Here is a 15,675-nt window from a genome sequence, read left to right as displayed (position 1 = left end):
TTGGCAGTGTTCCAATTAATCCAACCAGTTCTCTTCAGTTTTGCTTCTTCATTGTTATTACAAATAGATGGTGATGAATTTTAGGGTGAAAATCTTTTTCCTAAAATCGAAATTTTTATTGGGTTAGTAATTCATGTTTTCAATTTTCATTCTCTCTCCATTTTAAGTTTTAATCACATATTTGCATTCAATTAATTTTTATGGAATTCTTTGGAGATGATTGAAAATAATAAAAAATTATTGTTATGGACCCACATCCACAATTTATAAAATAATCACTTAAGAAAATATGAGAATATTTTTGCCCAAAAAATAAAAGGGTAAAGAAAAAGAACAAAAAGGGTTTGCGCTCCTAATTTTCCCGCCTAAATAACCCCACATTTTCACCCTCATAAAACCCATGGATTCCTTCATTCCCAGACTTTTATTTCCGCACCAGAGCACCCAAAAATGGTGTCTGCAACTCCCGGAAGAAACCCTAACCCTACCACTAAAACCTCCAAAAATGGGTACCAAATTGGAGGCGTCCAGGTGGAGTTCCCGTACCACCCGTACGGTGCCCAGCTGGCATTCATGAGCAGGGTCATCTCCACTCTCGATCGAGCTCACAGAGACGGTCATTGCCACGCATTGCTCGAGTCTCCGACCGGAACCGGAAAATCGCTTTCTCTTCTCTGCTCCACTCTCGCTTGGCAACAGGCTTATAAGTCCAAGAATCAGTTCGCCAATCTCTTGCATTCCAAGCCCGATCCCAAGGCCATGACCGATCCGGCGGCTCACGGCGGCGGATTTGTTCCCGAAGAGGAACCTTCAAGTTTGTGCCATCACATTAAACCCTAAATTTATATTTTTTTGTTCTTGATTTTCTATTCACCCGTTAGATTCTGATGTCAATTTCATAGAGTCCACTTAGTTTTTATAGGATACAAATTTATATACGTATGGTATAGATGCTTCAAACTGCTACTTCCGTTGCATTAATTGTTAAATGTGTAATTTTTATTTATAGGTGTTCAGTTATCGGAGAAGGCAAAGACAAAGCAATCCTTGGCAAACAATAAGGATGAAAAGAAAAGGGCAACACCTACCATATACTACGCATCGTAAGTTGTTTGCTTATTTATTTTTGTTGAACTAGCCTTAGAGTTAGAAATCTGCTTTCTTATCATGAAAACGAGCCCTTGAAATGAAAGATGTTAGAGATATTTCAAAATTTCAGCATATTGCTTGCTAAATGGAATCATCCTTTGATTTGCTTATCATTTTATAAGTCCAAGTCCAACAGTAGAATTGAATAACTATGAGCTTTGAAGTACCATTGAGTGTCAAATTGATTAGACTAACTTAACGATCATATTTTTTTTCATGTCTATTTAGGAGGACACACTCACAAATTTCTCAAGTGATACGTGAGTATCGGAAAACTTCCTACCGGGTGCCTATGGCAGTGCTGGTAAGTTTAATACATTCCTTTTATGTTTATTGTTAATGTTGATCTGATCGCTCCTACAAAGATTTGTCGTTAAGGAACATTGAGATTTCCAATTACTTCAGTGTTCAGACTTTACACTTTATTTAAGTTTTAAATGAAAAATGAAGGTTTGATGGAGACTGTAAAGTGCCGAATGTTGAAGTTTGCACAAGCATCTGTGTTTGTAGAAATCTGGATATGGTCAGATGAAGAGTACCGACATTGCTTAAGATGAATGTTTCAGTTACATGATATCTGTGTATTTAACCATTCACCAAAATGTGGTCCATACAGCAGAAAGAATTATTAAGTTCCTCTGTTACTGTTTTTTTCTTTTTTCTTTCTTTTCTAGAAATTCCTGACTAAGTTTCTACCATCAAAGTTGGTGCAGTCTAAACTTACACTAAGATGCACCACACCTTTCTTGTTTGCATGCTTGTTTTTCACCATTTTTATTTTTTCCAGGCCTCAAGGAAGCATTACTGCACAAATGCACAAGTACATGGGAAAGAGAATATTGACGAAGAATGGTGCACTTTTAACATATATTGTTACTCCTTTTTGTTATCTCCTTTTATGTTTCTGTCTAAAATCTGTTATTTGAATTTTCAGTAAGCTGCTTTTGAAGAACCGAGAGGTTGGATGCTTAGAATTTAAGTGAGTTACTTTTCTATTTTTGTGCTGCCATTATCTTATTTGTGTTTGGTTACACAGCAGATGTACTTCAGAGCATTTAGAACAATTAATTAGGAGCGTAATCGTATGACAATCTCTCTTGCCAACAGAAATGTAAACAAAGTCAAAGGCCATCCATCACTTCAGAAAGGAGGCTGCCATGAGGCCCATGATATTGAAGATCTTGTAAAAGTTGGAAAATCTGTGAAAGGTCTGCTTTGTTGTTATATATCTAGCATGTGCACTGTGTATACTGCTATAGTTACATTTGGCTGAGATACTCGTCACTTTTCAGGTTGTTCATATTATGCAGCACGATCTTTGTCAGATGATGCAGAATTGGTTTTTTGCCCATATAACTACATCATTAATCCAGTAATTCGGGGAGCAATGGAAGTAGATATTAAGGGATCCATTGTTGTTCTCGATGAAGCCCAGTATGTTGTACCACTTTGTGTATATATTTGTTTTATTTTCTTTTTTTCACCTTGCTCGGTTTTCTGCGTATAGGCAATATGAGTTGCAGCATTATTGTGATTGATCCTCTCTTTGTTTCAAACATTCTTTCTACTTCAAGTTATATTCTGTTTGACACCCCTTGTATTTCTTTGCAACACTATTTAAGAGGTAAATGAAGATTCTGCATTTTCCAATTTCCAGTTGTACTTGATCATAAAAATGAGGAATTCCCTGGTTAATATTATGCGTTTTCCTGCTACATATCACTGCTATAAATTAGAATATGTTGATTATTAAGTCGAAAGATTCCCCATTAACTTGGTGCTTCATTCTATGGATTCTTTTTGGCTGCAGGATACAAAATAAAAGGAGATATTTCCCTATTTTATTTGCCTAAATTTTAAATTTGGAAATGATTTCAACACACCTTTTTTCACCTCTTACACTCCCCTCTTCTAATTTTAGCCCTGAGATTGAACAATCAAAGGAGAATCAATGGTTGAAATTAAAATGGGGTGTGTAGAATGTGAAATAGGGTGTGTTGAAATTACTTCCCTTTTAAAATTTTCTGAACTTGTTTTAATTAAGACTTTCATGCTTGGGTCTTTGAGACTTTCTCAAGAGGTCTTTTAAATTACTTGTTTGCAGCAATATGGAAGACGTTGCTCGTGATGCTGGTAGTGTTGATATTGAAGAAGACATTTTGCACAGTAGGGCACTAAACTAGTAATATTTTCTTTCATGTCACTTTCTAGTTCTTATATAGTTGTCATACCTTCTAAAGAATTGCAGATAGAACTAGAGCAGCTTTGCCCAGTTGACGTTTTGGTATACCAACCTCTATACGAAACAATACAGGTTTGGTTTCATATATACTTCTTGCAATTGTTTCAAGTAACTGTTTTGTGATTCTGTGGTCATTAATGAGTGATACATATCCATAGGGCCTCATAAGTTGGATTGAGCAAAGGAAAAATAAGTTGGAGAAGCGTGAATTTCAGTACTATGTCTCTTGGTAAGAATTTTGGTTGACGTTTTCCTCAATTATCAATTTATCATTGATCTGTTAACTATAATATTTTCAAGTAATTTAAAAAAAAAAATGGTTCATGCAATTATGGGGTACCTTTCACTTTGCAATCTTGTAATAAAAAAAATGTAAACAAGTAATTTGATCTTTCACTCTTTCTGTTAATTCTTAAAATTTCTTTAAACAATTACCGATAGGATGAGAAGTGTTTGTGTTTCAGGTTTGGAAATCTAGCATTTTGAATAATTTTAGACTGGTCTTTTAACTTTTCTTTGGGTGGTTTTTATTGTATGTCACAGTTGGACTGGCGATAAGGCTTTGAGAGAGCTCCAAGAAGCTAATGTATCACAGCAGTGCTTCCCAATCTTACTTGAATGTGCTGTGAAGGTAATTTAGCTACAATAGTTTCTCCCATTACACACTATTTTGTTCTGTGTCAGTCAAAGTGTGTTTTCTTTTTCAGGCATTCAAAGCTGCTACAGATACAGAATCAGATATACCACATTTAAGTGGCATGGCTGTTGTGATATTGGAAGGTAAAAACCTTGTAGTTTTTAAGTATAAATGTCTTAAGTTTACCCTCACTAAATATATCGATTGATCTTCTTTGATAATGTCACACAGGATTGTTCTCTTCGCTTACTTACTTTTTCTCAAGAAATGGGTGTCATATGGTTGATTTTCAGCTTGCTTTACAACGATATGTTAAAAGAGATGCTGGTAAGCAATTAATAGCTGTTATCTGGTTATCTCTGAGGATAGTGATATAGAACACGTGGCTAATATTTTTCGTTGGGTCTTCTCTGTCTAGCAGTTTAATTTTCATCCAAATTAATCATGTAGTTGGTAAAGCAGAGGCATTGTTCAAATTTGTTTTCATGTTACCCTTTAAACATTCTTTCTGTAAAGTATGTCTTTTAGTGGAGGAAGAAAGGCAAGAATGTTGTGGAATTCCACTGTGGTAGCTGTCATTTGGGTAATTTTCTTGGAGAGAAATAGGAGTCTTTGAGAGCTATAGTGGGGATGTAGAAGAAAGCTCTTGGGAAAGAGTCGGTTTTGGGCATCATTATGGGCTTCCTTCTATAGTCTTCAGGGATCTGTCAGTTCTATTATTTTATTAAATTGGGGTGCTTATGTAGCTCATTCGGTGAGTTGAATTACATTACGACGGTACTTTGGTTTTGTCCTTGAAGGTTGTATAATTTTTTGGTGGACCTCTAGTTCACTATGTTTTGTATTGCATTTTTTTGATCTCATTATTTCTCATAAAAATATCTTTATGGGAGCTGCAGTTTGATAAAATACGGATTCTGATATTGTATCAGGAGCTTCTGGCGATTGGACGCATACCTTAAGTTTGTGGTGTTTGAATCCTGCTGTTGTGTTTAAAGATATTGCTGATCTTTCCTTGTCAGTCATTTTAACATCAGGGTTAGTATAGTGCAGGTGAATCTGTACAATTGTATTTTTATAACTATTTGTCCAAATGAATGTTTTTGCCTGTTTTATATTGGTGACTGATGCTTCTCATGGTCTGGTTTCCTGCACTTTCGTTGCATTGCTTGCCTCTAGGTGAGATACTTTTCACAGTAATCATACGCCTGACCAATCTTTTTTTTTTTTAACTTAGGACTCTGTCACCTATGAATTCCTTTTCATCTGAGCTTGGTCTTCAGTTTGGAACAACTCTGGAAGCTCCACATGTTATTGATGTTGAATCACAAGTATATTAATTTTTTGTCCCATACTGGTCATCCATTCTTTCTGCTTGCATAGTTCTTGTAAGTATAAGGTTTCAGCTTTTTCCCTGCAGGTTTGGCCCGCTGTTATTTCTACTGGCCCAGGTAACTTACCATTGAATGCAAGTTATAAGACAGCAGATGAATATGCCTTCCAGGTAATTTTACCAAATTTTGAAATGATTTTTAGTTTAATTTCCACTTAGTAAACTAATATTGTAATTTTATGTTACTGTGAAGGATGCACTCGGAAAATCCTTGGAAGAAATTTTCAAGATTGTTCCAGGTGGGTGTCTTGTGTTCTTCCCAAGTTATAAGCTGATGGGAAAACTATGCAAGCGTTGGCATGGAACAGGACAATGGTCTCAGTTAAATGAAAAAAAGAACCTTTTTGTTGGTGAGGCTTTTTTTGTTCGCTTACTCACTCACTACTTATGTTATGCTTCATAAAACATTCCTTTAGAAGTTTCCTGTGAGATTGTGCTTATACTTTATTCGTCTCATGGTATTTCTGCATGAATGCAAGACTTGGAGCTCATTGTTGATTTTTCTTTATTGTTATTTTGTGTTGGATTGTACTACTTAGTTGTTATTGCTTAGCGCAGAGCCAAGAGGAGGAGACCAGGAGGAATTTGATGCTGTTTTGAAGGGTTATTATGATTCAATTTGTAAGGGTAATAAACCAGTTCTTGGGGCAAAGAAAAGTGCCAACAAGATAGCAAAAAAAAGTCACTTCGCTGCATTCAAGTGTCCACGAAAGAGTAACATTGATGGAGCTGCTTTTCTTGCTGTGTGCCGAGGAAAGGTGCACACAATTGTGGTCCTACATAAAAATAATGATAGGGTGTTTTGTTAAGTTTGCACATGCTCAATCATTATGCTTATGCTTGCAGGTTTCAGAAGGAATTGATTTTTCAGATGACAATGCTCGGGCAGTGGTATCCTTTTCTGTTTTTTGGTAGTGTGATTTATATTTTGAGGTGGGGGAGGGAGGGTGGGGGAGAGGGGGAGGTTGGTGTTTGGTCACAATGGGGAGGAGACTGATGAGCTTAGACATCATAATCTTTGGTTAATTGGATTGGCTAATACAGTAATACAATGGTCATATTTTTATCTGATTGTCTATTTATCTTAACTATCTCAGATAATTGTCGGGATTCCGTTTCCCAACATGTAAGAACTTCTCGTTTTAGTATTTTTGTTTTGGAACAGATATGTCTTATGAGTAACAGTTCGCTGATTGCTCTCAACCTCTTTTCAGAAATGATATTCAAGTTGTCTTAAAGAAGAAGTATAATGATACACATAAGTCATCCAAAAGCCTTTTGAGTGGGAACGAGTGGTATTGCCAGCAAGCCTTTCGAGCTCTAAATCAAGCTGCAGGTAATCCCTACCTTTTCAAAGTGGATTAACTTAACACATATTTGTGTATAAGATGACTCATCACTAAGCGTAGAAATTTTTCCACCAAGCCTCATTTGAAAGTTTTCTGTGCACCATCTGATGATTTATTTTAATCTGTAGTTAGGCTATTCTGTATTAACTGGCTTCTTTATTTGTGTAGGACGTTGCATTCGCCATAGGTTTGATTATGGAGCTGTCATGTTATTAGGTAACTGTTCTTGAATATATGTTCTTATCTCTTAAAATCACGGATAATTTTCTCAACAGAAGTAGTTTTTTGGCAAATTTATTAACTAGAATATTTTGTATTCGGACTTTAAACTCTCAGTGTCACTGTCAGCTCAGTAATGTTTCTATGAAAGCTGTTTTTGAATCTCGCATTGGCTAACTTCAGCCTCATCTTTTGTGCGATTTGCTGTCAAACTTTTCCATGATATCTTTTTAATTCTTTTTTTTTTCTAAGTGCTCACTATGTAAAGGTTTTTCAAAGTTTTAAACACAATTTCTTTGACATCTTTTTGGTTTTTGGGTGCAATTTATTAGTCTTTTGTTGTTTCTATGTCTGCCTTTTAACATTGTTTATACAAATTTAATAATTTATTCCAAGCAGATGAACGCTATCACAAGGAAAGAAATACAGCAAATGTGTCAAAGTGGCTAAAGAAATCCATCAGACATTATAACAACTTTGATACGTCAATGGAGGAATTAAAATCCTTTTTCAGTGATGTCAAGGTTTGCTGCATGCTCCCGATTTTCTTCTTCAGATACTTTTCTTATCCTTGAACAATATTAAGTATTATAAATTGGTTAACCTTCATGCAGGAAAGAGTAAGCAAGAATATGGTTAATGTTTCACAGAGTTTTGAAGCTAAAGAGGAAATTATTCACTCTATGGGTCAAAATGAAGGAATTACAAAAGTGAAATATCAGAAATTAAAGAAGTTCGATTGTTGCAAACGACCAGAGAATTCTGAAATGAAGCATGATGGCCAACTGGCATCTCAAGGTTGTATGGAAGTTCAGCAATTTGTGCGAATGGATGTGGATGCTGATCATAGCAAGGAAATAATTGATCTAGATTGTTGTCCTCAGAAAAATTCAGGGTAAGTGTCGCTGTGTTTTTCTGAATTAAATAATGATTACTCAAGTGAGATAATGGCCTTGTATTTGTTAAGGGCACCAATAAATCTGCTTTCCTGCACAGAGTTTCTAATTCTCATTCGGCATTCTGTTACCAATACCGTCCAAAACCCATTTCTTTTCAGGTACCCAAAGCCATCTTTGTCCATGGCATTCTCTGATGCAGATCCAGACATCTCCATTGTCAAAGAAATCCCTAATATGGATGGAATTGGTTCCATATACAGTCCAGGATCCTTAAATAAGGATGAGAATTCTGGTTTAACTTCAATCACAATTGAGGCTTCTTCTCATGAAATGTCATTTCAATCAATAGCCTTGACCAATAGTAGCAGAGCTTCTCCAAATGCCCAGTGCAGCCTTGTAGCAACTCCTAAAAAGAATGTGACTTTGAAGATGCACAGCTCGATACTAGAAACAGAATCATCTTTGAATTTGAGTGTTAATTCTCATACCCAAAAGAGGAGAAAGTCAATGTATTCACCACTGGTCAACTTCGTTAATGGACAGTCTGATACTCCTGATTATGAAACTCCAGATTCTACTAGTTCTGTAAATTACTCAATGGCTAGCAGAGATGCGAATCGCAAAATTGAATTTAGTGTTGAGACTAATGGTTCAGAACACAAATCTAAGTCCAATGTTCCTCATGTTCTCACGACTAATATTTGTGTTGCTTCATCCACGTCAGCTGGTTGTGTAATGGATAAAAGACTACAAATTTCTTGCTCACTCTGCAAAACCCCGTTGGGACTTCCTGAGAATCAGCTACATCTAGCATGCTCTTTGTCTTCTTCGTCGAAATGTCATTTAGAATCTCTTCGTACGAATGTATTAAAGTTTCACACAGGAAATACATCCTCATCAGGAATACCTGTTATTATAACTGACAGTGCATCAGTTGATCAGAGGCTCTTGAATTCTGAAGGTGCTACTGGACAGGGCATATGGTGTGAAGAGGATGGATGTGTTTTCAGTACCATCTTCTGCCCCTTCTGCAGTAGCCACAACAATTGCCTTGGTGTACAGGTCATGGCAGCTAACAGGTCAAATGTTCATTTACTCAACAAGGTAGGTTTCTATTTAACTTTTATAGGTTAATGGATTACATTTTGATACAGAATTTAGAAATTTTTCTCTCTCAGAAATTTGCGTAATTGGATTGCTGCTATTAGTTAGTTTTGGAATGTTTTCGTAGTCTGCTATTAGTTACTTTTGGAATGTTTTCGCCGTTTCCAAGTGTCAGGGTGATCTTGCTATCTATCCTGTTTTGTTTGTGCTTTTGCAGACTTCATGTCCTCTCTTGTATTTTTATCGTTTTTTTTTAAATAAAAAAACTGGATTGAGTGTTGCTACACTAAATTTATTTCCCATTTTGCCTGATTCTTGCAATTTCTGAGAAGTTTATGCAATTTTTTACATCTTTGCGGATACTGTTTGTAGCTGGTATTTTATGGTGCTTTCTTTTCTCACCTGACTCATTGTTTTTTTGGTTTCTTAATTGATGCAGATACTGTTTTACTTAGATCAGTTGCATATTCAAAATCTTAAAGCATCTAGTGATAGGGCTCCAGAAGACAAGGTAAGTTTGTAATATTTGGTCTTACAATTGTATTTGGAATGCTAAAAAGAAACTTAGGACTTGTGTCATCGTAGAATCAGGGATTCACAGTTAAGTTATAACAGTATGCGGAAGTGGCCGATATTTTATTTATTGAAATTTGAAACTCCATAGTAAAGTTCTTTTGGCAATTTTACTGAAAATCTGATTGAACATGGATTTGCTAGTCTCCCTTAACCATCTTGCAGAGCATTTTTTTGTTTTGTGAAGATTTACAGCATAAATGTCCAAGACCGTCTAAATAATGGTCCTAGTCTGTTTGTATGTAGGATCTCTTGCCTGCAGTTGATTCAAGTAGGGATAAAGCCTCCATTCTAAATTCCTTTGATAGATTCTCATACTCGCCGCAAAAGCAGAACATGGGAGGCTGGAGGACTACAAAATCAAAGGTTAGGAAATAAGGAACATTGTAATCTGATTATAGCGATTTCTTCCAGGGCGGATGTGATAATTAATTTTTGTAACGGTGCAGCTTAAACTACCCAAAAGACGCCTACTTCCTGAAGCAGAGGACTAACTGCGGGAATTGTCTTTGTATCTGAAATTATTGCACATATCACCTCAGTCGATGCTGTGATGCTGATGTAGATCTCCCTCCTTACATTATATAAATTACCGAGGCAATACAGGTTCTTGTAAATCAACTGCATTTTTCTTAAGCTATTGTGTAGTGCATTAACAATTTGAGTTTGTTGCTGCCACCAGGACAATGGAGCCGATAACTCCACCCATTGTAATATGACTAAAGGTAGCAGCAGGCAGAGCAGTTGATGATTTTGTTGCTGCTTGATTTTCATTAGTTCCGTTGAAAACTTGTCTTGCATTTACATGGATATGATCCACCAAGTCGATTTGGTTCTACCTACAGCAATGGCGAGAGAGCGAAAGGGCGTGAGCAGTGGAGTAACTCAAATGTACCGTGCATCTACTCTCTCTTCAGCATCTAATGTTAAGACTATATCGTAAATTACTATGCCAATTTATAGACTGGTAAACAGAAGAATTCATTGGTAATGAAATGTGGAGTTTGTAGACAATGTCGCAAACAACTAGAAGCAACGAAAAAACTACAAGAATTCAAGATACCCAAAAATACAAATACAAGCTCTTCAGATCGGTCCCTAGTTTCTTCTAGTCCACGTATCAGATCAGAGATAAGTAGTATAACAAACCTATCAAAGTCATCCACCATAGGTAAGTTCACCTTCCTGCAAAGGCAAGCATGAAAAAGATCAACGAGATGCCCAAGAGCGGCAAATTCATGACTCGTAGTTTGAGAGTTAAAGAACAATTTAGGAGAATCTGCTCCATTGGTTTTGGGTTCTGTATTCGTTTGGTTTAGGGTTTGTAATTTGTGGGATTTGAGTTGTGAGAATTTAAACTCTCTTTTGTAATCTCCGTTTGTTTAGTGAAATTTCTCATCATGCCTCTATAAACACGAATATTCCTGCAATGAATGAGACAAGAACACGTGTACAAAATAATATTTGTATTAATGATTTAGGGGTTACAATCTCTTCTACAAATTTAGCCTTTGATTCGATCTTCGTAATGCGTAGATTTGTGGATTGTGCTGTTGATTCAAGGGTCGTTGGGGCTTGATCTTGAAGGTTAACGAATGGATCTTTAAGGGGCTTTTGGGCTTGATTTTGAAGAACAGTTGTGCGGATTTCTTCAACGGCTTTTGGGCTTAATTTTGAAGGTTGATGGGTGAACGGATTTTCAAGGGCTTTTAGACTTGATCTTGAAGAACGGTTCGATGTGTGGATTTGTTGATGTTATTGATCCAAAGGGCCGTTAGGGCTTGATCTTAGGATGAGCGGACGATGAACGATGAACACTTTCTTCAAGGGTTGTCGGGGCTTGATCTTGAATTGGTGGAGGTTCTTCAAGGGCCGTTAGGGCTTGATCTTGAAGGAGGATTTGACGAAGAACGAAGAGAGCTTTCTTGATCCTTCGGGATTGGCTTGGGAGCTTTAGAGTTTCAAAGCTTCAAAGTTTTGGTGTGATGTGAATTGGTTATGAATTGTTGTCCTAAAATGAATGAAATGGCCTTGTATTTATAGAATTTTTTCAAGGCCTAATTTTGAATATAATATTAAGATGAAATAAATAATTTATGCCAGGTGTTGACACGTGTCTTTATTTGATGACTTTTCCAATTTATTTTGATTTTTCGTTTAGCACACGCTACATGTAAAAATTTATGTGACACGTGAGTGTTGAAATTGTAATTATTGGTCAACATTTATTTCACCGAAATTTCGATGTCTACAAATGCCCCCACTTCAAGGCGCGTCGTATACATGTGCTTGTCACGTGTAGGAGATGCGTTTTGAAGTCCTTTAATGTAGATGTTGATCCAAGGGCCATCGAGACTTGATCTTGAATTGGGCTGGAAATTTCTTCAAATGTCGTTGAGGCTTGATCTTGAATTGGGCTGGAAGTTTCTTCAAGGGCCGTTGAGGCTTGTTTTTTAACTTTGTTTGAAATTTCTTCAAAGGCCGTCGATGCTTGATCTTGAATTAAATTGGACCACAATGAGCTTCGCGTGGTAGGTGATCTTTGGCTTTGGTAATGGATGAATCAACACGTATTTTGTTGCGCTTGTTGACTTTCCACAACTTTGATCTTGAACTGGGTTGGAGGATTTTCTGGTTTCCTCCAATTGTTGACTTTCCACAGGCTTATTCTTGAACTGGGCTAGGGGTTTCTTCTGCTAGACTTGCATCAAAATGTCTAGATTTACTCTTTTTATCTGGAGCTGAATTTGGTTCAAGGATGGTGGATACTTGATCTTGAATTGGACGTGATTTCTTCAAGTTGGTGACTTGATCTTTAAGGATTTGATTCAAGGGTGGTGAATCGGCACGTGCAGCTCACAACGCCTTGCGAGTCGACTTAAGAATTTGAGGGTCGAAACAAGTCCGCCAAATCTAGAGTACTTGCAACCCTGATGATATAAGATATTTTTGCTTTTGAAGAAGTAGCAGATGAATCGACACGTGTTTTTCTGTGCTTGCCTCCACATGCTTCAATGTATCATTTTCACTTGCCTTATCTGTTTTTCAGGTAGAGGTGGTATCTTCTGCTGCCTTGTCTATTTCCTTGGCAGAGCGATGCTAGGTAAGCAATCAGGGAAGGGTTCCAGGCAGTCGGTTCCTGATTGGGAGTTTGACTTCAAGTTCCGACTGATTGCTTTTTTTCTTATTGTCCTGCAAGTAAGAACAAGGACAAAGAAAAGGACAGGGAGAAAGCATGATATGAGATACTCTTGCTTTCGAAGAAGTGGTGGCGATTTGATAGCGTTACACAGTGAGGCTTTGCTATTCGGCGATGGTGCCAGCGAAAGGCTATTGAAGCTTCTCGAGCTCTTTGATTAGGGCAACGATGCTAAGCTTGGATTTGATATAGACTCCTCCATCTGGGTTATGCGGTTTTGCAGGGAAGGGCGTCTTGCTATAGTGATGCGTTATGGCTCATCATTGATCCTTCTGCTTCGATCTCTTGCAGTATTTGCCCCCGATGCAGGAGTGGAATGCAACCTTTGCATTTAAATGGTACTTCAGAGCATTACTTCTAAGTGATGATGAATACTCAAGAGCAATGCAAGGTAAGCAACTAGGCAAAGGTTCCGGACAATCAGTTCCAGATCGGAAGTTTGATTTCAGGTTCTGACTGATTGCCTTCTTTCTCCTTGTCTTGTAGGTAAGAGCAAGGGTAAAGGAAAAGACAGTGAAAAAGCATGATATGAGATACTCTTGCTTTCTACCATGATGATATGAGATACTTTTGCTTTGGTGTCATTTATTTGTAGAGGTATTCCTGGAGAGGAAGAAAATTGAGTATTTCGAGAGGCTCTGCTGAGAGTGTACTCTTAGTGGTGAGGAAGAGTTGGGCATTTTTGCAGGTTTGCTTTGCTGTCATAAATCTTTGACAAAGTTGCTCGTGTTTTTCTGCAAAGCTGAGGTTACGTGTGGAAGGTGTTGACAAATCCTGAAAAGCCGGTCCTTTTGAAATTAGGAAAGCGGTGCCCCTTCGATCTCTGAACGGCCATGTTGCCTCATTTTTTTTATAGAGGCATTAATCGTGTTCGAAAACACGCTTAGAGAGTTGCCGCATGTAGGAGTTTCCTTTTTTTTTTTTTGTATTTCTGAGAATTCGATTTACTCGACCTCTTCTTCCTTTATCATTTTTTTGCAAATGGCTTGCCCATCTGATCGTCGTCTTGATTTGAATGTTGGGGAAGATGTTGATATGTCTTCTCCAGACAACGTATGTCACTCATCCTTCTTATCCGCCACTGGTTCTCTTACAGTTGGGGACTCTATGATGAAGAATGACATATCCGCTACGGTGGTAGCTAAAAATCTTCTCACCCCCAAGGACAATAGGATCATTTCTAGGCATTCTGATGAGTTGGCTATTCAGGATTCTCTGGCTTTCAGTGTTCAGTGTGCGGGCTCCGTATCAAATATGGGTCAACGCCTTCTTGCTCGAACTCGTCAAGTTGAGTCACTGAAGGCTGAGGTGGCGGGTCTTAAGCAAGAGATTAGAGGGCTTAAGCATGAAAACAGAGAGTTGCACATGCTTGCCAATAGTTACTCGACGAGCATGAAGAGAAAGCTTGACCAGCTTCAGGAATCCGAAAGTCGGATTCAGAGTGACCATCAGATGTTTGTGAAGGCTCCTTTTTTTTATTTTATAGAGTGTTGAGGCTCCAAACAATCAACCTCCGGCGCCTCTTCTTCCTGGAGTTTCGCCGAGTGATGAGGCGCCACCTGATCAACCTTTGTGAAAGCTCCTTTTTTTGACTCATGTAAAATGTACAATTATGTAAATTTTTAGAGAAATCAATAAATGAGTTTCGTTTCATTCAATGTATTTCTTTCTTTTTATTTATTTATTTTTATTATTATTATTATTATTTATTTACTTTATTATATTTTTTGTTTCGTACGACACCATCTTTCAAAGCAATGATGGCCATCATTACCTTTTTTTTATTATTATTTTACCTTTTTTTTTTTTTGATGTGTGAATCTGTTTCCTCATATTGTGATATTGTGATCATCTAATTGCTTTATTCAAGCAATGTTGATCCCATAAATTGGCCATAAACCAAATAGTACGGCCATAACTTCCTTGTGGCCATAACTTGCTTTATTCCCACAGACGGCGCCAAATGTTAATGCACAAAACCGGAGGGTCTTGGAACAACGTAAATCCGACCGTGAATCTGCAAGAAAGTAAAGAACACAAGATGTATCGTGGTTCACCCCAATGTTTGGGCTACGTCCACACTGATATTGTATTTCTGTGTTTGTGAAAGGATGAGAGGGTGAGAGCCACTGAGGGTGAGAGTGAGGTTTCCCATGGCCTAAGAATTGGCCTCCCCTAATGAAGAGAGTGAGGAGACCTTTTATAGAATAAAGGCTCCTCACTTATTACATATTTGCCCATTCATTTATTACATAATTACATTTGAGTCCCCTGAGTATTTATACGAGGTCTAAATACGGAGGTCCTAAGTATGGTATAAACAGTAGTTCCCCAAGTCTTTAGTCAAGAAAGTCTTTTGGTTGGAGACTTGCAATTCAGTCCATGTGTGGGCCGAAGTAACTAGATGCCGTCTAGAATTGAATACTTGATATGAGGCGGTGCTCAATGTGAAATGATGCTCAACTAGAAGTAGCACATGTTGCGAGGCTGCTCGGCTTGTGGCTTATGTTGCCTTGGTTGCTCGGCTTGTGGCGTTGAAGGTGAGGGAGTCCCTTTTACAAAATAAGGGCTCGCTCCTCAATACATAAGTGATGGGTTAGGAGTGATGCTCGCGGCGAGGCAGTTGCTCAGCTGGCGGCGATGCTCTCTAATGAAGGTGATGTTGGAAATGTGCCCTAAAGCCAATCATGTGATGATACTTTACGGACATTTCACATGTTAAACTAATCTAGTTTTACATATAAAGGGCATACATTATTGTTTGAGCCGTCTCATATAAATGTTATATGCTTAAACGATAAAGTCCAAGGAATATGTGATTGGGAGAATGTAATCTAATGAAGTTAGATTCATGAGACCATTCTTTCGTAGACACATCCTAAACGTTCCTGATCATAGGATTGTCAATTGG

The 15,675-nt window shown here is 37.6% G+C and overlaps 1 protein-coding gene across 4 annotated transcripts; it reads left to right on the top strand.

Moving 5' to 3' along the window:
- Positions 1-390: 390 nt before the first annotated feature.
- On the top strand, positions 391-10,978 carry LOC126609370 (uncharacterized). 4 transcript variants are annotated; one of them, XR_007618118.1, is made up of 29 exons: positions 391-814; positions 1,010-1,103; positions 1,378-1,453; positions 1,937-2,001; positions 2,084-2,128; positions 2,257-2,357; positions 2,442-2,583; positions 3,254-3,315; positions 3,390-3,463; positions 3,550-3,620; positions 3,935-4,022; positions 4,099-4,171; positions 4,260-4,355; positions 4,961-5,066; positions 5,266-5,359; positions 5,449-5,532; positions 5,615-5,771; positions 5,980-6,179; positions 6,268-6,312; positions 6,519-6,547; positions 6,636-6,757; positions 6,939-6,986; positions 7,389-7,513; positions 7,604-7,884; positions 8,047-8,992; positions 9,432-9,503; positions 9,812-9,931; positions 10,015-10,126; positions 10,248-10,978. XR_007618118.1 is itself a non-coding variant. In XM_050277299.1 (28 exons), exons 1-28 carry the CDS (start codon positions 451-453, stop codon positions 10,057-10,059), a joined length of 3,825 nt encoding a protein of 1,274 aa, XP_050133256.1. In that variant the 5' UTR covers positions 391-450; the 3' UTR covers positions 10,060-10,978. The 4 variants fall into 4 exon arrangements, 1 of the variants encoding a protein (XP_050133256.1); XR_007618117.1 differs by having other exon boundaries at positions 10,015-10,162; XR_007618116.1 differs by having other exon boundaries at positions 10,015-10,171.
- The last annotated feature ends 4,697 nt before the right edge of the window (positions 10,979-15,675 follow it).

The sequence above is a fragment of the Malus sylvestris genome, chromosome 16 (assembly GCF_916048215.2).
Source record: "Malus sylvestris chromosome 16, drMalSylv7.2, whole genome shotgun sequence".
In the NCBI taxonomy this organism is placed as follows: Eukaryota; Viridiplantae; Streptophyta; class Magnoliopsida; order Rosales; family Rosaceae; genus Malus; species Malus sylvestris.
This window is presented reverse-complemented; position numbering and strand designations above follow the sequence as displayed.